The 20,540-nt window shown below is 55.7% G+C and overlaps 1 protein-coding gene across 3 annotated transcripts in view; it reads left to right on the top strand.

The window, feature by feature from the left end:
* Window positions 1-10,602: 10,602 nt before the first annotated feature.
* Window positions 10,603-20,540, top strand: part of SMTN (smoothelin) — a 21,745-nt gene continuing 11,807 nt past the window's right edge. For 2 of the 3 annotated variants that reach the window (XM_015644215.3, XM_015644217.3), the window contains exons 1-9: window positions 10,603-10,792; window positions 15,521-15,681; window positions 15,913-16,006; window positions 16,102-16,180; window positions 16,274-16,545; window positions 18,033-18,135; window positions 18,340-18,557; window positions 18,681-18,741; window positions 19,937-20,035. In XM_015644215.3, the coding sequence (XP_015499701.1) occupies window positions 10,742-10,792; window positions 15,521-15,681; window positions 15,913-16,006; window positions 16,102-16,180; window positions 16,274-16,545; window positions 18,033-18,135; window positions 18,340-18,557; window positions 18,681-18,741; window positions 19,937-20,035 (1,138 nt within the window). In that variant the 5' untranslated portion in view covers window positions 10,603-10,741. The remainder of the gene's footprint in view (window positions 10,793-15,520; window positions 15,682-15,912; window positions 16,007-16,101; window positions 16,181-16,273; window positions 16,546-18,032; window positions 18,136-18,339; window positions 18,558-18,680; window positions 18,742-19,936; window positions 20,036-20,540) is intronic. The other variant, XM_015644218.3, reaches the window with a different exon arrangement.

The raw sequence follows: 20,540 nt of genomic DNA, 5'->3' as shown, positions 1-20,540 counted from the left end.
ACCAGTTCAAACTTCTCTTGGGTGGGCACAGACAGTCACTGTATACATGGTGTGTATAACACCATGGATAGGTCAGCAAAGAAAGACAGGAAGGATCTTCCGTATAGTATTCCAGTGAGGCTTATTCCAAAGTCCCACCAAAGAGTTCCAGTAACAAAAGACCAGGATTTTCTGCAGTGTCTCAGGTTAAGTATGGGGTCAGGAGCCAATAGTCTAGGGGCACAGGGGTGGCACAGGGGCAAGGCAAAGGGCACTGACCTATAGGAAACAAGGTAAATTTACCTAGTGTTAAGGTAGCATAGCACCATGGAGAGTCCTTTTTGTCTCATCCTAGGTAGTCAGGCTTCCTTGAAGCCTGTGGCAGATTCTTCCAGGGCATCTGCCCAGAAATTCCCTTTCTAGGCTTAAGGGCTTCCTCAGGTAGTGGCTGAAATGTAGGAAAATACCAGCATTAATGACAGTAGTGCAAAATTGCAAGGAGGTGTCTGGCTCTGGGCTGAGATTAAATGGAGAGGTGACTGCCATGCCAAAGAGAGGCCAGCCCTGTCCTGCAGCTGAGCAAAAAGCAAGAAACAGCCAGACAAAGGAGTGAGAGAGTATCAGCAATGCTGCCTGACTGGGATCTCTCACCAAGGCTACAATCACTGAACAGGGTGCAAAATCAGCAAAAATTGAGCCTGAGAGAGAAAGAACTGGGCTAGGTTGTTCATATGGTGGGGGGAAATGGGGGCAAAATAGAAGGCAAAACATATGATGGGGTTGTTCAGGGCCAGGGTGGGCATCAGCTCAGGAGCACAACACTAAATCTGCTAGGGTTGCCTAAATCTGTGGGTGGGTTTGCCTTGCTTCTGCAGCCACAGCAGTGGGATATGGTCCCCAGCATCACTGAACAAGTCCCCTGACATGGCAGCAGTGAGTGTGACTTAAATTATCAGATCAGTTCATCAGAATCTCAGAAAAGCCCATTTAAGGAATCTCATTTATGTCCACATCCCTCTGCAGCCCTCCATACAGGACTGAAAGACAGAGGAAGGTCACAAACTGACCTCCCACTTCCCAGGAAGAGCTCTGCAGGCCCTTTCCCAAGCTGCTGCTGGCAGGGTCTCTGAAGTCAACAGCACATCTCCCTCTCCAGCACACCCAGCCATTTGGTTCAAACTGGGAGGTGACCCTTGCCAGGAGGGTTTCACCATTCCCAGGCAGCAGGGACATGTGTCACCAGATCTGTCAGTGCAACTCAGTCCCACCAGAAGTCATCCCAACTCCAAACACTAAGTGGGAAAGCTGCCTGAAAAATGAGGGAATGCTTTTGCATCAGGAATTACTCAAAGCTTTGGTATATAGTGTTCTCAAATATTTATTTCAGTGTTCCTATAAATGTTCTGTTTGAAGAAAATTGTTGTAATTGGCCAATATTCCACAGAATCTAAATATTTTGTTCTAAGAGAGTACTTCCTTCCCTCGCCTCATAGAGATTTAATTCTTTGCTAATTATGTGGCTTAGGTCCTGTCCATGATGAGGGTTCCCTTCCACTGTTCACATGTAGGTACGATCTTAAGCCAGCCACTGTCATAGCAAAGGGGAGAAAACAATTTATCTTTTGTTAATCCTGATAAAAGCTTTCCATCTGACAGACTTATCCACTGAGAATGAGGAGTATGAAAGAGAGCACATTGGAAGAAGATGGGACAACTGGGGGACAGAAGCCAAGCTTCCCTGTTCCCCTGCATCAGCTGTGCTGGGAAGGGGTCACTTGCTAGGAATGGAGAGCCCTTGATAGAGAGGCCATGGGATCTCAGAGCTTGTGGGATCCCCAGAGCTTACAGCATGGTGAAGAGCAGTCAGTGTGGGTCAAGTGGTACGACTGGAACTTGTGGCTGCCAGCTCCTCCCTCAGGTTCTCCAGAACCTTTGCTTGTTGAGAGACTTGCCTTCCCTCTGGATGGCAAAAGGATTACCCAGTTCCATAATGTGAAGAGTTTTATGCACACTGCATGGTCCCTGCTGTGAAGAAAAACCCTGCCCTGCACCCAGGGCTCTGCAGTGTTCACAAGTGTCTGCTGGATTCACGATCTGGAGATGCACCAGGCAGAGAGGAGTGTGAGCCTGCACTGAGGGACACACCTTGGCAGGACTGCCATCAGAGCACACAAGTGGTTGGTCATGCTCTCCCCTCTCCCAAGTTTGTGACAGAGCTGAGATCAGGCTGCTGGGCTGTAGCTGTTGGAATGAGCAGGCACCAGCTTCCAGGTATGCAGATTGGTGAAGCTCAACTTCCTTTTGGGATGCTAGTAACTTGATAGGAGCTGTGGGTCTCTTGAGCAAGCACTTCCCTGAAACAAGGAGAAAGTTGAGACAACTGCAGGCCAAAGGATTCAAGAGCAGAAGCAACCGCATGCAGCAAGTTCTGCCCAGCACAGGGAAGCACATTCATCTGGGAGCTCACCACCCCAGCCTGTTGTTGAGCTGTAGCTGAGGGGTTTTGGACCAGCTGGAGGCTCCTGTTTCCACTGAGGTTGAGCCACAAAGCTAGGCATAGGCTATGGTTGTCAAGAGAACCTGGAGCAAAGATGTCTGTCACACATGGTAGTTGGTGGGACAAGCTTCCTGCTCTTTTTGCTTTCAGTGGGAAGTTTGGCAGTTACAGTGTGTGTTCTGTGGTGTTTCCTCAGTGACCAGTACCTGTTGTGTTTCCATGGGGTGGTTTGAGAAGTCCACTGTAGGAACATCTTAAGAATTGTGAGGAAATTTTGTAACATCAGATGGAAACTTTGATCCATTTTATGATCTTGTTGGATGTTGATGATAGACTTCATTATTCTGTTGGTTCACTTTACCATGTGTACCCTGCACCAGGAACACCTTAACAGGTACTGGGAGAAGAGAAGGAACCTTGTAACAACCACCTGCTGATATGCAGGATGTTAAAGGTGTGTGGGTGTTAAGAACAAAACATAAATGCTGCGAGGTGATTGGGAGAAGCTTTGCTTCGTGACAGATGATTTTTGTGTCCTGCATCACAGCTGCTGGAGTGGGGACAGGAATGGGGCACGGTTTGGGTGGCAGGCAGGCAGCTTCTTGAGGAACCAAACACAGCATAAGTGACACTGAAATGCAGGCACAACTAGCAAGGAATGGCAGAATTTTTGTGCAAGGTTATTTTAACATTTCTATGTGTACCATCATACCAGTGAGGAGGGGGAAGGAATATGGAAGGAGATAGCTGGATTGGGATGCACTTGAGAGCCGTAAATGAGTCAAAAGGAGCAAATACTGGCTTTGCAGTGAATAAATTAATCTTCCATCTCCAAAGTTAATTGGAGACCACATGTGAAATGCTGAATAGAGTACTAGCAATCTCAGTTGATTAGAGCATGGTGCTAGTAACTCCAAGGCTGCAGGTTTGATCCCCCTATAGGCCATTCACTTAAGAGTTGAGCTTGATGGTCCTTCTGGGTCCCTTCCATCTCAGACTATTCTGTGATTCTGTGGAAAGCTCTGTGACTCTCACTGTGTGTGGACAGGGCATTTTAATGCAACAGCATAGCCTGCCTGCAGTATATTAGGCATAGCAGCAAGGATTAGGAGTCCAGTGCAAGAATTGACAGTCACAGCTGGGCAGGGAAAACTCCTGTTTGGTTCTTTCTTATGTAAGCCATCTAGACAAGAAGACAAGAAGCAACAATGCCCTGGTATGAGAGTATTGCTCCCTACACAGATGGTCTCCATTCTACAGCTTTCATATCTGAGCTTGTGCAAATCAAGGAGGAAACAGAAAAAGGATGTTGGTAGTGCAACCAGCCATGTGTAAGAGAAAAGTCTATGAACTGCTATAAAAATAATGGAAAAGAACAGTAACTAGTGAGATTTATTACAGCGAGTGAAAGGTGAGCCCACAAAACTCAGGTAGTGCAAGAGGAAACAGCATGGAGCTGCAGGCAAGAAGAAGGATGGTTCTGGGGAGGAGGATCCTGGAAGAGCATACCCAGGAATATTTTTCCAAGTCTTCTTAATTCTTTGTCTTAATTGACTGTCCCGGGGAGAATCAAGTGTCTATAAGGAGAAAATATGTTCAGAAAAGAGTCTGATCTTGAAATAGTTCACATGGTAAATGAGACAGAAGGGCCCCTGCCTGAGACAGGTGCAGAGGCAAACAGAGCTGTCACCAGAGAGCAGCAGATGAAAGCTCATCCTCTTGATCCATGAGGACATAGTAATCCTGGAGCATGGGACACCCATCACCAACCACAGGCAGCAGAAAGCCCAGAGCTGTGACACACAGCCAGGCCCTCCAGCAGTTAGTAGGACATGACCCATTGGGAGCAGCACACCCAACTATCTTTTGTCAGCATGTGATATTGCTCATTAGCAAATACCAGGTCTGGTCATGCACAGGTGCTCCGTAACATTACAGCTTCCAAGTTTCTTGGAGTCATATGGCTCTGGTGCCTGTGATGTGGTTTTCATGCTGCCAGTGACCACAAGAGAGCAACCTTTGAGTGCTGAGGCAGATTTGCCCCCAGTTCCTCAGTCCTGGAGGAGAAATTGTGCCTGTAGCGAGGGCTGCCTGCAGCTAGCCTGTGACCATGGGCCATGCTGAACCCTGCACTTTGAGCTGTGTCTCCCTCCATGAAGGCAGTGTTGCAGCTCCAGGACAAGCAGTCTCTTTGCTTTGGCACAAGGCTGCAGAGAGGACCTGAGCAGTCCAGGGGGTTTGGCCACCTCTACCCAGGTCTGTTTTGCCTTCCTTGTGGCACAGTAGTGCCACTTAGGCCTCTCATCCCAGTGATTTGTGGGTCCTTACCCAAACCCATCCCTGCAAGAAGAGTCATCTTGCTGTTGACATACAGCTTGTGAATAAAGCCATTTTTTATGGCAGTCTGGAAAACAATTCCTTGATTACCTCCCAGCATATTGGTCATCAAAACACCTAACTCCTAGCTGACAGGCAGGATTCTTGGAGATGCAGGTGGCTGCCCTAGTCTTCTAGGAAAGCCCTGAAAGGGTTAGCAAGCTCAGGCTTGAACTGACCTCAAAGTTCATTTCATTTCATTCCCCTGCCATGGGCAGGAACACCTTCCACTATCCCAGGTTGTTCCAAGACCTGTCCAACCTGGCCCAGAACACTTATAGAGATGGTGCAGCCACAGCTTCTCTGGGCAACATGCCAGTGCTTTACCATCCTTTCAGGGAAGAATTTCTTCCTAACATCTTATCTAAATCTCTCCCCTGTCAGTTTAAAACCACTCCCCCTTATCCTATCACTATCTGACCCCCTAAGTACTAGAAGGCTACAATGAGGTCTCCCTAGAGCCTTCTCTTCTCCAGGCTGAGCAGTATTTGGAGATGTCTGGAGCCTGGGTTTTAGGGGTGACCAGGAGTGACATCTTTCTTAAACCCCTGTTCTTTTTCCAAATCCTTCCTTTCTTGGCCACAGCAGAACTCAATGTTTGATTTATGGGCTTTTGAGGTGTCTCAAAAAAAGGAAAAAAAAGAGTTGTGTTCATTTGTGTGTGACAAAAATTGAAAATGCAGGAGGGGAGATTGCTGTCAGGTCACCTCTCAGGAATGTCCTGTCTGTGGAAATACTGAAGCTGCGTCCCTCAGTGTAACACACAGCCAGGGCTTCATGTGAGCTCCCAGAGCTGCAGCTGAGCTGGAGCCTCCCTCTGTTCTGATAGCACAAAGATATTTCCCTCCAGCTCCAAGTAGAGCTTCTGATGTGGCCAGGAGCTGAGGTCCCTGGGACCCTGTTTCTTACCACTGCTTAAGGTGCAGAGAAGAGCAGGATGAGAGTCTTGTGCATCAGCACGGTGGGAGGGATACAACCCCTTGGAGGAAGGACAGTCAGACAAGGGACATTTGGAAGTCTGGGCAAGCTGGAGGGGAAACTCTGCAGCATACGAGTGCCATCTAAGCAGGGGCACAGCTCTATGGGAAGTTCAGATGCCACAGAGCACCTCTGCAGTCCCTGGCAGCAACAGCTGTGCAGCAGGATAGGGACCATGTGCTCAGCCTGGGTACACATGTTGCCATGCATAGATCCATCTGGAAATGCCAGCATACAGCAGGAAAGGGAGGTTCCCACTCTTCTTTGCAAGCTGGCAGCCCTGTGGTTGCTGACACCAAGGCCCTGACAGTTTTCAAGCACTCTAGTCCTTTGGGCCCACTGCCAGGCAGCAGGCTGCAGCCTGGAGGTTTGTCTTCTGAGCAGATGCTAGTTCCACAACAGCCTCTGCCTGTGGGCTCCCTCTGGTCCTGGTGGGCATGGTGCCCTGCTTGTGGCTGCATCCTGCACTGTGAGGTGCAGTGCCCTGGGCTCCTGCAGTGCTAGATAATGAGAGTGTTTTCCTCTCCCCTCCTTCCTGGGGCAAGTCAAGGTAGGAACAGGCTGTGTCACAGGCATTGCAACAGAAGCAGATCAGGCTTCTGTGGTGGATGTGGTGCTGAAGGATAGACCCACTAACTCCTGTGTCAGGGCAGGGAATGGGACAGACTGTGCTTGCTTCACAGGATCCTTGGAGGATTCTGTGCAGGACAGGGGGCAAAGGTCAATGGAGGGAAATGGATTCACTTATCCAGGCTTTAACTCCTACAAGCCAAGGAGGTGGGGCAGGAGCTCAGTGGCAGTGCTGCAACCCCCACAACAGGAATTGACCTGGACTGGGGCAGGCATGGGCAGGAAGGGCACTAACCCAGAACCTCACGTGTGGATCTACCCTCTGGAGAGGCTCCACCAGGAGTAAAGGTGCATGCCATGAGCAGGCTGAGCCCCTGGGTACTCACCAGCATTGCTCCTGTACCAGCATTAGCAACAGAAAAAAGCCTGCAGACAGATGGATAAACCTGTCCAATCTCTTCTCTATGCAGGTAAAGAGGCACAATAGAGATCCTCAAGATCCACACATAGGGAAAATTGCTTCTAGCTTATAGGGAAGCAGTGTGTGCTTTCTGCATGCTGGTCCCCATACAGGCCACCCAAGTGGGACAAGTGGAGCCCTTAGTGTATGTGGCAGCACTGATCCTCCTTAGGCAATGTAGCACTCCAAAAGTGGGACGGACCTTCCTTGCAACATGGCTCCTTCCTATCCTAGATGAAGCAGAACCTCTGGGCATGTAGGAGGCTGCCCAGTGCCCCTGCCAACAGCAGGATGTGAGGGATCCATCACACCTGATCCTGTCCTGACTCCCAGCAGGAGTCATGCCTGAGAAATGGGGATGTGTTTGGGCATGAGTGTCCTGCCCTAAGCAAGTGGGCTGCAGGCAGGTGGTCCCTCTGGCTGCAGCAGAGCTGCCATAATGCTGTCCTCCAGCTGCACTGTGTGTCCCAGGACATCTTCCTGTGCATGACCCTGGCCACCCTGTGCTGCCCAGCCTCCATCCACACCCAAGGGCAGCCCTTAACCTATCCCTTGTTCTGCCCCATCTCTGGGGTGTGGCCATGCCCATCTCTCAGAGGGCACAGCACTACATCCACCTAGGCCCTGCCGCTCTGGCTTCTCTTCATGCCAGACTCTGAACTAAACAAGCTGCATAGTTTCCAGGGACTTAATTTTAAGGAGGATGTTGGCACATCATCACACCCAAGGCTGCAATTCTCAGGAGTGAGAGGAGGAAGAGGAGGCAGGGAAGGCCCAACCTTTCCTGCAGCCCCAGGTAGCTGGAGGAGCTTCTCTCCCAGCCAGAGGAGCTGGGAACCACAGAGGTACTCTGCCATTGCAGGGGCCTGGGAGATAGGTCTGAGATCTTCAAAACTCAACCACCATTATGTCAGTATTGATAATAGCATGGTGCCCTGTGGGAGCTACCCTGTTGTCAGCATACAAAGGAGTGAGAGCATTAGGCCTCACATGTGCATGCCATGCGTGAAGTCACAAAGTATTGGGTATGTGGACAGTGGGATGGACAAAGTTCTGTTGGTGTCAGAAGTTCCCAGGAGAGGAGGCATGAAACCAGGAAAGCTTCATGAAGAAGAGATGGATTCCAGGACCCTCCTCTGCCCACTGCAGCCCGTGTAGCCCCACACTGCCAGTGGGTCTGTGCTGCCAGAACAGCAGGGTAATGCTGGCCCCACACTGTGCTCCTGTGCCCAGAGGACTATGCCCCAAGTGAAATTGAATTCTCCCTGCCTTGCACTACAGTCACAACCCTACCCCTGTCTGCATTGTCCCATCCCTGAGTCAGGCAGGTGCCCAGACTAGTTCCAGACATGTGCTTGCACAATAAAATTCCATCACTGGTATTTACCATTATGTTTAGCATCCCCAAAGGGAACCCAAAAGGATTCTTGCCTCTCCTCCCTTTGCTACACTTGTCCCCTGGCTGGGGGAGCCCCCAGGACCTGTGCATCCACCCAAGCCTAAGCCTCCTCAGGCAGGTTCATCCCATCTACTGAGCAATACAATGGCCTTTGTCAGCACAGAACACACAACAGCGCACTGTGATTGCTGCAAACAGATGAGATTGCTCCCTCACCTGCCCTTCACAAATGCACAGGGCAGCCTCCCTGTAACCCTCCCAGAGCCAGGCCTGGAGCTGGAGCTCTGGGCTTTCCAAGGGGTTTGTAAATCACTCCTTGCTCCACTTCATGAAATAAGGAGGTCTACTTGGAGTTTGTGCTTGGCTGGCTGTATGCCCACCTCACCCCTAGGGAGCCCTGCATATGCTGTGGTGGTGGTGATCCTGGGATGTGTCAGCGGGTCAGTGAGGATGTGACAGGGTCACTACCTGGGCAGATGGAGCCAGGAGTGGTGCAGACCTGTGGGAGCACAGGCAGTGTAAGTGCTGCTGCACATGCTGAGAGCTGTGTACCCAAGGCTACTTTATCCACACAGCTCAGCATGCTTCTGGGTGCTCCATGTGGGAAGACCACACTCCATGCTGCCAGCCATGCGCCAGTATCCATTGCTCTGCCCAGTGCTGCTGCTGGCAGAGGGGCTGGGGAACAAGCCTGATGCACCTTCAACAGCTGAAAGTTTGCCATGGGGTCCCCCCATACCCCAAGGGCAGATGAGCTGCTGCCAGCTATGCTGCCTGAAGGCCAGGAGCTGGGTATATGGCAGTGCCTGCTCCCATGTGACAGCAGAGCTGCAAGTGATGCAGACCCCTGACTGTGCTGGTGCCTGGTCCCTTAGGGGCTGTGTGACAGCAGAGATGCAGGGCAGGGCAGACCTCAGACCCCTGTGTGGCAGCTATGTGGCAGAAATGGCAGGGATCACTCAGCAAGTGAAGATGATGATGCTGAGACTGGCAGAGGATGATGTTATTTTAGAAAGCACAGTGCTTGGAGCAGTTTGCTTTAGCATAGTTGCTTGGGCAGGGGCTGTCATGCTCCAGTGAAGCCCAGTGCTGTTCTGGCCTGGAGAGTGGAGAGCTGTTGAGGATCCTAGGGGAGCAGAGGGCTCTGGGATGTCAGTACAGCTGGAAACCCACCCTGCCAAACAGGCTGAAATGAGACATCTGAACCAGCACTTCCAATATGGAAACTGCTGGACCTTCTAGGCACCTCTACCACACCCCATCTTTCTGGCCTACAGTGGTGGATCTTTCCCTGTGTCAGATGATGGTGTGGTCCTGCTCCATCCCATCCATCTTCCCAGATTGCTAGGAACTCCCAGAAGAGCAGTGAACTTAACTTTGATGACCTAGTCTGGAGAAGCCCCTCAGCCTCTGGGTTGCCAGTCAAAGCAGAGAGCAGCATCTCTCTCTGTCACTTTTGGAGCTGACAGGAGATGACAGCTGCCTGCTTTGCTGAGCTCTTAGCACCTCCATTACATCAAGTACTTAGTCCTCTCCAGGGAATACTTCTGGCCTTTGCCCAGAAACAAGATTGAGCTCCAAAAAGTTTGTCCTCTGCAGAGCAGGGCTGCACTTCAACTGCGGGTTAGGAGCTTGAGGTCTCCAGGGGAACCTCTGGACAGTGAGACATCAGGGCTTGGCTGTCCTGGCACTGCCTTCTGGGACCTGGGACAGGGTGTAAGGACAAGGACACCACAAGCAGCTTCGAGTTGGAGCGAGCAGTGGGACTATGTGGGTCCCCCCAACATCATCAACCCAACAACACATGCCCAGGAAGCCCTCGCAGGTTTCTGCGGGTGCTCTGGCCATTAATCCTGCAGCGGTGTCAGGGAGCAGCTCAAACAGCTCCCCAGTGCATGCAGGGGCATCCCATGGTGTGATCCCCCAGGCCTGGTGGGGAGGCCCTCTGGGGAGGAGGTGCTGGTGGCTCTCTGCCCCGCATCCCGCAAACCAGGGGGCGCAGCAGCTCCTGCGGATGGGGAGTCCCCGAGCCGGGGCTGGGCTCGGGGACACTCTGCGAACAGCGATACACCCTGGGGTACCACCAGCTACACCTACAAGGTCGCTACACCAGCACCGGCGTGGAGACCGGGACGGGAGTGAGTCCGGAGCCGCACGGCACGGCACGGCGGCTCGTCTCGGTGCCGGTGCACGGTGCTGGTACAGGGCTGGGCACCGGGATACGGGACCCGCAGGTCCGGCGGGGCGGGGCCGAGTCGGGCTGGCGACGGCGGGGCGGGGCGATCGGAAGCGGCGATGCGGCGGGTAAGCGGTAGGGCCGCAGCGCTGCTGGGAGCACGAACGGGAGCGGAGCCAGGGGAGGGGAGCGGGGCGTGGCGGGAGCGCAGTCGAACCCAGCGCGGGGCCGAGACGCCTCGGCCGCGCTTTGTTGTCTCGACCGCCACCGAGTCTCGGCCGCAGCAGCGCGGGCCCGACGGACAGGATGTCCCAGGAGAGCCTTCTCGGGATGGACGAGGGAGCGCTGCGGAAACTGGTGAGTCCCGCGGCTGCTCCGGGTCTCGGGGTACGGTGCGCGCCCGCGCCGATTCCGGGGGCGGATCGTGCCTGGAGGTGCCTAGGTTCCGTGAACCCCCCGGGCCCAGGGCTGCTGTCCCAGGCGCGGGCAGAACGGGAGCGGGCGGGCCTCGGATCTGTCGCTCGGCTGGGGTATTCCGGAGCCATGTCTGGGAGCGGATGTAGCGCTGGAGACCCAAGGTTCTAGGTCGGTCTCTGGGCCGGGGTGAGATCCAGCACGAGTCCCCGCTCTACTCCGGTGATTCCGAAGGCTCTGGCCCCGCTGCTCTGGCCGCGCTTGGCCCTTTTCTCGCAATCGCGCCCGGCCGTACCGCCTGCCCCAGCTCCATCTTCTCGGCCGGCGGATCCTGGGGGATCGTTCCCCGATGCCGGCACAGTTCCCTGCTCCCCGCTTGCCCCTTGCGGGCTCCCGCGATGCCGGGAGGTGGCGCGGTGCCAAGCGCACTTCCCGGGCTCTGCCCGCATGGCTTTGCATCCCATCCCCTCCTGCGCAGCGGCTTCTGGAGCGCCGGCCGGAGCACTGCCCCGGGAGCGAGAGCCGCAGTCGTGCGCTGTCGCGGCCGATGGGCTCTAGAGGACGAGGGCCTTCGTGTCCCGAAAACGAGACTCGGGATACTCAGCCGGGGCTGGTATCCCGGGAAGCCCCTACAAGTGTCCGGCTTTGGGCAACCCCAGGGACCCCCAGCCCGGGGCTAGGGCTGTGTGGGCTGTCCCGGGGATTGCGCCGGGGTGGCCCGGGTCAACGATGGGGACTGATCACAACAGGAAGCTGAGTCAGCCGGGAAGGCAGGTCTGCTGGAACAGGAAAGAGTCGGGATGCCGGCGGGAAGTGAGGGTTGTGCTGTGGGTCGGCACGGGGGCTGCCCCCGGCTGAGCCTTCTGTCCTGCCACCCTTAGCCAGCTCTGAGCGGTGACACGCAGACCTGCCCGTGGCTCGAGCTGGGGAGCCCCCTTGCTTCTCATGGGGTGATGTCGGGGACAATGGACCACCTATCCAGAGGTTTGGGGATGGGTGGTCAGGGTGTCTCCCCATCCTGCCAGTGCTCCAGCTCTGCCATGTCCCAGCCAAGGTCTCTGGTCTAAGATGGAGTCCCAGAAGCGGCGATGGGTTCCTGGTGTCCGGTCAGCCCAGGGAGGTGGATCTCATCCTGCAGCAAGCACTGCTTCCATGGATGCTTTTTCTTTGACATTCTGAGGCTTTGTCTCCCCAGAGCACTGTGCTTGTGACCCACATCTCCCTGTGCTGTGTGGTACAAGCTGGGGAAAGCCGCATCTGAGCTGATGTGAGGCAGGGAAGGAATTATTTTTCTTCTGGTTAGGTTTTTGGCTCCACTCAGTTGGAAGAGGATTAGTCCATATAAGGGAAAACTGCCTCTCCTGCCACTTCCTCCCTTCTACTCTGCTCTCCCCAGCCCTCCACTCTGCCTTGCTTCTCCTCATTTCTCCCAAGGGCTTCTAGGCAGCAGCATCTTATATCCCCAGGGAAACTGGAAGAAGTAGGCTGGGGGACTTGAGGAGGTCCCTGCAGCCCCCTCACTCCTGTGCTGGCTGGGTTGGTCGCTGCCAGGAGGTGCCCTGCAACTCCTGCCATAGGCATCCATATGATTCTCTTCCCAGCTGCCCACTGGTATCCCAGTCCCAGGGAGGCCAGTTGGGATGAACCAGTGGTACAGCAAAAAGTTGACCAAGGGTTTGGAGAAGCCAGAGGAGGGAGCTGTGGGGGATGGGGTGTACTGCAGGGTGGCCCTTAGGTGGATGTCCAGAAGCAAGAGATTGAGCGCTTACAGCTGTATTGAGCTCCTGGCTAAGGTCTGCTGGCCTTGAGCTGTGGAATGCTTCCCTCTCGCAGCCCCTCCAACTCTTAGTCTGGTTAATTAAGGACGATGTAAATACGTTTGGTGACAGAGGCAGGACATGTTTGAGCTAGGGAAGTCACTGCCATGAGATCCCCTTCTTCTCATACCCAGTAGTTTTTGGCTATAGTAGTCTTCCATGGCTTTGAGAATCACTGCATCCCTGCCACATCCCTGTCATCCAGTGTCCTTCCTGCTTTCCTCTGACTGGGGGGTAGCCATGCTCCCCATGGCTCTTTCCAAAAGTGACAGTGAAACTTGGGGCTGTAGGAGGTGCTTGTTGTGCCAGGTTCATCTGATGCCCTAAAGCAGTTTCCCTGTGCCCAGGCTCCAGATTCCAAAGTGCTGTGTGGTCCTGCACTTCAAAGAGCCGGATGGATGCTGGGCTAATTGCAGCCCTCCTGGAGGAGCTGCTCACTGCACCAGGGCTCTGAGCACTGCTGTGTTGGGCACCAGGTGGGAAGCAGCCTATGTGTGCTGTGCCAGTCCTTTTACAAAGGCACTCTGTATGCTGAGGAGGGTGTTTGCTTGGAACCATTAATTTGCTGGCAGCTGGGCAGAACCCATAGGGCCTCAGCAGGTACCAATCCCTAAGCCTCCCTGTGCTGGCAGGGTTGGGCCCCTTGGTCCCTTTGCAGCTGTTGTGGTTTCCATCATGCTTTCCCCTGCCACTGGCTGCATAGCTTCCAAAGCTGCTTATTTGCCTCATCCCAGCTCCCTGCTGACGTGGGCTTGGAATAAGCCATTTTCTCCTGCCCTGCCATTTGTCCTGTGGGGAGAAGCCTTCCAGGACCTGGGGGCAGGTCAGGTCCCAGCTGAAGCCTCCTGGGTAGAGTAGACCCCAGAGCTGGCAGGTGGGTGCCACACAGGCCAGCATGTTTCCTGCACCAGGGTGTGCATGGCTGGTGTCCCATTGTGTCCTCCTTTCCTGGCACTCATGACTTCTGCAGCTGCTGTGCACACACCACTTCTCCTCCCTCCCCCCACCTTTCCCACTGCCCTGACCCAGATGCTGGGGCCAAGCCACTCACTGCCAGCAGCTTATTTTGGGAAGGGCCAAGGTCTTGGCCACCCAATATGCAGTTGAGGACTTTGGATGGCTGTAGGGAGAGATGTCCTTACTGCAAACCTCTGCCTCCAGCCCCTCATTTTGAGCTGAACCAAATTCCACCACTTCCCAGCCCATCGATGCTGCCCTGTTTGCAGGGAACCAGGCTTCCTGGCTGGCCAGGATGGGGGCACCATTGCTGCTGGACTGTCTTTTTCTTGGTAGTAGTTGTTCCAACTGCAGTGGCATCCTTGGGATGCCAGCAGCCATCTGGGGCAGATGGGAAATGAGAGGCCCATGAGGATGGAAGGGCTGGTTTTCTCTCCAACTCTCCACACTGCTCTGGCAATGCTGTGGCTCCTGCTCTTCCCAGCTGCTTCCCTGGCCTTGTGGTGGCAGAGGTGACTGCTCTGGTTAAAAGCCCAGAGTGGACTGCAGGTCTCGGCTTTAGCCAGGATGCTGGAAGGGATAGTAATGCCTGCTGGCATGGTGGGGGCTGCTGGGGTGGGAGGGAAGGAGCACCCTGGCTCCAGGCAGCTCCCCCAGAGGTTAAGTGTATTTTTAGAGATGGTCTGCTCTAGGGGTTGGTAATCCCAGCCACTGGGATCTTCCCCAGTTGGGGAAGAATAATGCTTCCAGTTAGGCTTTGCAGCTGGCAAGGGTTGGAGTACCACAGTTTTGGCTGCCACTGGGGTGGCACATGGCATCTCTGTGTCAGTAGCCCATGGGACTGGAAGAGAAGGGACTGATGCTCTTGTTCTGTGGCACAGCCATGGCTTCTCCCAGCATGATGGGGCTTGATGCTGACAGCAGCTGCTGTTGGTCACGGGGTTTATTTTTAACAAGCTCTATGGGAAATCACCTCCCACGTTTCCAGTGTCAGGGCAGTCTTGATGTCCTACAGCAGGACAGTGTGAGGATAGTAGGGCCATGCCTGCCCTGGCTGGCCTTTCACTGCAGATCTGGCTGCCTTCTGCCCCTTCAATATCAGGAGGTGGGTTCATGGCCCTCTGGAAAAACGAGCTGGTAGTGGGGCTGGGCTGTGACCTGGTCTGGAAGAGGGGAGGTAGCTCTGGGTGCCCATGCTAGGTGCTGGCCTTGGTGGGCTGAGGAACACCTGTGAGATGTTCAGACATTTGTGGGAGAGTTATGACTGTGCTTCCCATACATAAAGGCTTGAACTTGGATTTAGGACAGATCCCACTCATAGATTTGGTTCCAAGAGCTGCCTGCCATGCACTAGCAGTGGATGGGGGGGGCGGGGGGGGGAGGGCTGCAGGGTGCACAAGATGACCCCTTGGTGGGATGCTGAGGCCCTTTCAACCAGCACCTCCTGGGGAACATGAGATGGAAAGAGAATGGGCTCTCCTGTCCCCTCGCTGCTGGAGGAGCTGGCGTGGGTAGGAGGACTCATTCCAGAGCTGGTGGCACTGGGAGGGGTGGAGATGCATGGCACCAACCCTTGCAAGCCAGCAGGACTACTGGTGGGTGTTCATTTCACATGCTTGTCTCTTTGACCTTTATATGCCCAGAGGTCTCAGTGCCACCATGGCAGCCCCTCCTCACCATGGGTGGTCCCAGCATTCTTCTCTGGGCGGGCTGTGCCCAATTCCTGCAGGGCCTGGCAGTGCCGGGCAGCATGCTCAGGGCACGTGGGTGCCAAACACAGACAGTGCCTTTGTCCAGAGTGTGGGCAGCTCATGACAGTGTGGCAGAGGGCAGCACCAGGACTGAGACAGGGGCTCAGTGGCCAGAGCCAGTGCTGAGCCCTGCCCTGTGCACCCAGCTGGAGGCCACACTGGATCTGGCTGAGCGGCGCCGCATCCGCTCGGCTATTCGGGAGCTGCAGCGGCAGGAGTTGGAGAGGGACGAGGAGATGTTGGCATCCAAGCGCTTCCGCCCAGAACGCAGCAACCACCGACAGGATGACAAGGAGAATTGGCCACAGTGAGTCCTTTTGTGAACTGAGGTCATTCCCTGCCTCTGCCCTGGGAGACTGGGGCTGCAGTACCCAGCCCCACTCTGGCTGGGATGGATTTGAGTGAACGTGAAGGTGGGAACAGCCTGGCACAGAGCAGCTTGGCACATGGTGGGGCCTGTTGTCTGGATCTGCCAGCTGCCCACAAGGGGACTTTGCTCACAAGCACCTGTGACAGCCACAGCTCTCATCCTGCTCAGGTCCCAGCACCTGGAAGAGGAACAGCAGGCAGCCCTGGCTGCCTTGTCTGAGCGGCTCAAAGCCATCACCAGCGTGGAGGAACTGACAAAACTGGTGAGCAATTGTGTGTTGGGGCAGACCATTTGCTGGCATGGAACTTGTGCTGGGGCTGACCCTGCTTCTTTCCTGGGTCCTTTTTTTTTTTGCAGCTGCGGGCAGCGGGTGAGTATGAGGAGCGCAAGCTGATCCGAGCTGCCATTCGCAAGCTGCGGGCTGAGGAGATTGAAGGTGAGGCACCATTCCCATGTTCCAGGGTGGATGCCCTGGGGGCTCTGGGATGTGGGCAGCTTCTTCCTGAATGCCATCTTTGCTCCCATCCAGCTGCAACCCTGGCTGGGAATGTGCAGAGCAGCCGAAGGGATAGCAGCAAGCCCCCCACTGTGCCTGGGGAAATGAAAACTGTCCAGAGAGACAATGCTGAAACACCAGCCCTTACTGGAAGTGAAGAGAGCTGTGGTGAGGGCAGAACCAAGTCTCCAGGCACAGACAAGAGCGGGGAGAGCAGCCAGCAGGATGATGCAGAGCCAGCACTGGCTGGGCCAGAGGAGAGTGGGTATGGGGAGGCTGTGGAGCAGGAGCCCAAAGTCTCACCGGTGAGTGTGTAGAGCACTGCAGGGGGCGGAACTGTTGAAGATTTCACCCTTTCCTGGGGTTCCTGTGCCAGCCCGTCTGGAGCACAGAGCCCTGGGCAAACTGTGCTTGCCTGCCCAAAGAGACAGGTGGGGCTGGGGTCTCTGGGGACAGGGGAAACATGGCTGTGCTGTGCCAGTGTGGCCCCAGCCAGCAGTGATGAGCTGGGGCTGGGGTCTCAGGCCAGGGTGCTCCTTGGGTTTCTCCCAAGGATACAATCTGGTGGGGATCTGGGAGCCCCTTGGTGTGCGTGGTACACCCATCTCTGCTCCACTTCTTGGGGATGGGGTTCTTTGGAGGCAACAGCTGTTCATCTCCTCTGCAGCAGTTCCCTTGCATGGGTAGAAACCTCGATTCCCTGTCCCCCTTCTTGTGATGGCTGTTCCTGCCAGCCTTCAAGGAGCCAGGGCTTATTCTGGAGTGAAGCTAGGGGCTTTCTGGCTGGGGAAAGGATGAGCTGGTGGGCAGAGCTGGAAGGAATGAACACAAGCCAGGGTTTTCAGTGCAGCAGGGATGATCCTGCAGAGACTGTGGTGGTGGGAGATCTCTGCACCCAACCCTGGGGGATTGCCCTTTGAGGGTTGAGGGTGGGAAGAGGAGAAGCAATAAGTGTACCCACAGCTGGGTGAGAAGGCATGGGCTCCCCCATCTGCCTCTGTCCAGCCCTGCTTCTTCCTCCACCTGCCTCAGGGCTGTAGCAGCACACTGCCAAAGGGATGTGGAGTTGTGCCACCTTTCAGCACTGTCTGCCTCCCCATCTGGATAGGCTGGCACGCTGCCCCCAAAGCCTGGCTGGAATGGGACATCTCTGAGCAGCTGAGAGGGCTGTTCTGCTCAGTCTGGCTGATAACTACAAACCCAAGGCCATTTCCATCCTTGGGTTTGGGGCCTGATTGCCCTGTGTCCCTTCAGGGTAAAAGCTCTTTTTTGTATCCCCCTGTCCTAAAGTCAAGGTGCTGCTAGAGGCACTGACAAAGCCAGAACTGGAATCTTGTTCCCAAGCTGATGCCAGGACACCCTAGCCCTGCTCAGACTTATGTCAGAGACACATCTTTCACCTGTGTGTGCTCCTATGTCCAGAATATTTCATCATTTGCCAAGCAGAGCTGCAGGTGCCATGGACAGGGACAGGGCAATGTAAAACTGGATGTTCCCTGCATCACAGAGCCTTGGAATGCCTGGGCTGGGAGCATGGGGCAGGTTTGGGGTCCCCCTTCACTAGACACTGTCTCTCTCCCTGCCTGCAGGATGCAGCAAGGTATGGGGACACTTGTCCCCCTGCGAGCCTCTTGCTTGACCCGTGTGCAGGGACTGGCTTGTCAGTTCCTGCCAGCATGCAGGCAGGGACCTAGATAGCATGGAAAGAGACCACAACCTATGCGTCCCTGGCTGGAATGGGCCATGGTGGCCCAGTCAGAGACTGGAGTGGGGCTGGTTCTGCTCTCCCCAGGCCTGCAAGCGAGAGGATGTGGTGGAGCAGGAGCATGTCCCAGCTGGGATGCAGGAGCTGTGCAGCCAGCAGGCAGGAGACCCCCAGAAACCCAGTGCCCGGGGTGAGTCCCCACAAATGTCATGGCAAAGTCCTGTCTAGGTGCGTGCCTGGGGCCAGACCTGTGCCTGGCCAGCTGCAGGACAATGAAGGGCGTGCCATCTCACAATGGCGGGCAGGGCAGCTGGGTGCCTGGAGGGGCTGCAGGAGTAGGGATGCATTGCAGGCAGCTGCAGGCTTAACAAGCAGAGCCTCTTCTCACCCACAGCTGTGGTTTCGGGGACCCTTGTGCTCCTGGAGCTGCAGCCAGCCCCAGAGCCCAATCCAGAGCCTGAGGATGGCGGTGAGGACCTGCAGCAGGGGCAGCCCCAGGCAGCCTGGAAGGAAGGGAACCTGGGCAGCCCTGCCAGCGCCCCAGAACCCAGTGTGGCGCAAAGCTCCAGAGGGGAGCAACTCATCCCAGGCCAGCCCAGTACTGGCAACCAGGTATAAAACTGGCGGCAGCTGCCACTGCCCTCCTTGCCCGGGGCTGGCAGTCTGGGTGAAGGTAGCTTGATGGGGGGACTGCATGTAACTCCCAGCTGAATGCTCCGCCCCTCTACTCCACAGCTTCATGTTGGGGCACATTGCCAGGTGCTGGGGCCAGGTGGAAGACACAGGCCATCAGTGGGTAAGTGTAGCCCTGAGGGGGATGACATGAGAGCCGTGGCCCCTGCCAGCTGGGCAGGGCTGTCCCAGGGCCCCCCCACTCCCCTGTTCTGCAGCATGTACATCCCAGCCATCCCTAAGGACATGACTCCCGCCCACGTGTGCTGGGTCAGGAATGTGAGTGCAGGACACGGCCAGGCCAAAGGCCACCCTTAGCTGGAGGCCGCTTGCTGCCTAGCCAAGTGGTGGCAATGCCCACCCCAGCCAGGGAACTGGGTGCCAGGCAGGCTGTTTACTGGGGCTTCCACTCTGGCCGGGTTACTGCAGGGCCATGAAAGGGAATCGGTGCCAGTAGCAAACCCTGGCCTTTTGCATTCTTTGTCCCAATAAGGCTAGGAGCTGTGCACGGCTGGCTCTGACCATCCCCACCCCAGGCCCAGCACCCTGCAGGGCCTCCCCACAGCCCTGAGAGATTCCAGTGGCCAGTAGTTGCTCTTTTCCTACTGTTGTGAAAACCATCCCCACGGCTGTGCCAGGAGGAAATGGGGGAAAACCGAAAAGCAGCTCTCTGCTTCAAGGATGAAGGGTGCTGTCCTGGCAGGCAGAAGTTGCTGTCCCTCTGAGGAACCCCTGGAGGCTGCTGGCTCCTGAGAAAGAAGCAGCTCTAGGAAGATGCTAGGGGTGGTGGGCTGAAGCCTGGCACAGCCCTGGGGTAGAGAGAAGTGTGCAGGATCCAACCATCCCTTGCCTCACAGGGGGCTCAAACCTGGGTTGTGAGGAGAAGCTGAGCCCCCCTCCCTCCATGGGCATCAATGACTTCAGCCCCAGGGCAGAGCCCTGCCTGCACCCTTAAAGGCTGAGCCACCTGGCCCCCTCAACATCTCTTCAGAGGCAATGGTGTGCCAGGCCCTGGTGAGGACAGGTGTGATCCCAACCTTTCAACACAGACCCCAGGGCTCCCCACTGCACTACTGGGCACAGAGCCTACCCTCCTCTGCAGTGTGGTTTTGCATTGCAGGACAGAGCCCATGCCTAGGGTGCAGGGCAGCCTACAATTGCTGGTGGATTTTGGCACTAAGGTCTGGGGGAATGTGGAGTAATGGGGAAGGAGACTGCAGAGTGCTGTGCTGGAGTGAGGGGGTTGCCAGCAGTACCTGTGCCATGCTCACTTTCTGCTCCTTTTGTGTCATTCCTTCCCTGGCCTCTCTCTTCCCAAGCATCAGTGCCCACCCAGGAGGTAATGGGGACCCCGGCTCGCCTGAATACTCACCAGTGGGAGCTGGTGCCCTCCTCCCTTTGCCTGGCTGACCACACGGGTAAGATCCTAGTGGTGGCTGCCTCCATTCGCTGCTTCCCGGTGGCGGGATGTCCCCGGTGGAGCCTGGGCAGGTGTGAAGCTCCTCAGTGCCAGGTGCCGCAGGATGCTGCTGGCTGCCCATCTGCACTTTTGCTTCCTGCCCAGAATCCCTCCCTCCCATCCATGTACACAAGCGTCCGGCAGCAGTGGGAGGAGGGAGCAGAGGCTTTGAGGGGCTGCAGGGACTCTGGGAAATGCTCGGATCTCTGGGGGGCAGCAATACATCCTGTGAGCACCGTAGAGGATTGCATGCACAGTCAGGCACCCCGCGGGCTTTGTGCGTCGTGTGGGCAACCTAGGGGGGCTGCGTGCACAGTGTGGCATCCCGGGGCGGGGGCAGCATGCATGGCAGGGGATACCCCAGGATGGGGGTGCAGCGTGTATCGCTGGGGGCACCGCGGGGCGCTGCATGCACGGTGCGGAGCCAAGCCCCGGCGGGGACATGCGAGGGCGGCCGCAGTCCG

The sequence above is a fragment of the Parus major genome, chromosome 15, assembly GCF_001522545.3.
Source record: "Parus major isolate Abel chromosome 15, Parus_major1.1, whole genome shotgun sequence".
Lineage (NCBI taxonomy): Eukaryota > Metazoa > Chordata > Aves > Passeriformes > Paridae > Parus > Parus major.
The sequence above is the reverse complement of the archived record's forward strand: the minus strand, read 5'-3'. Positions and strand labels throughout refer to the sequence as shown.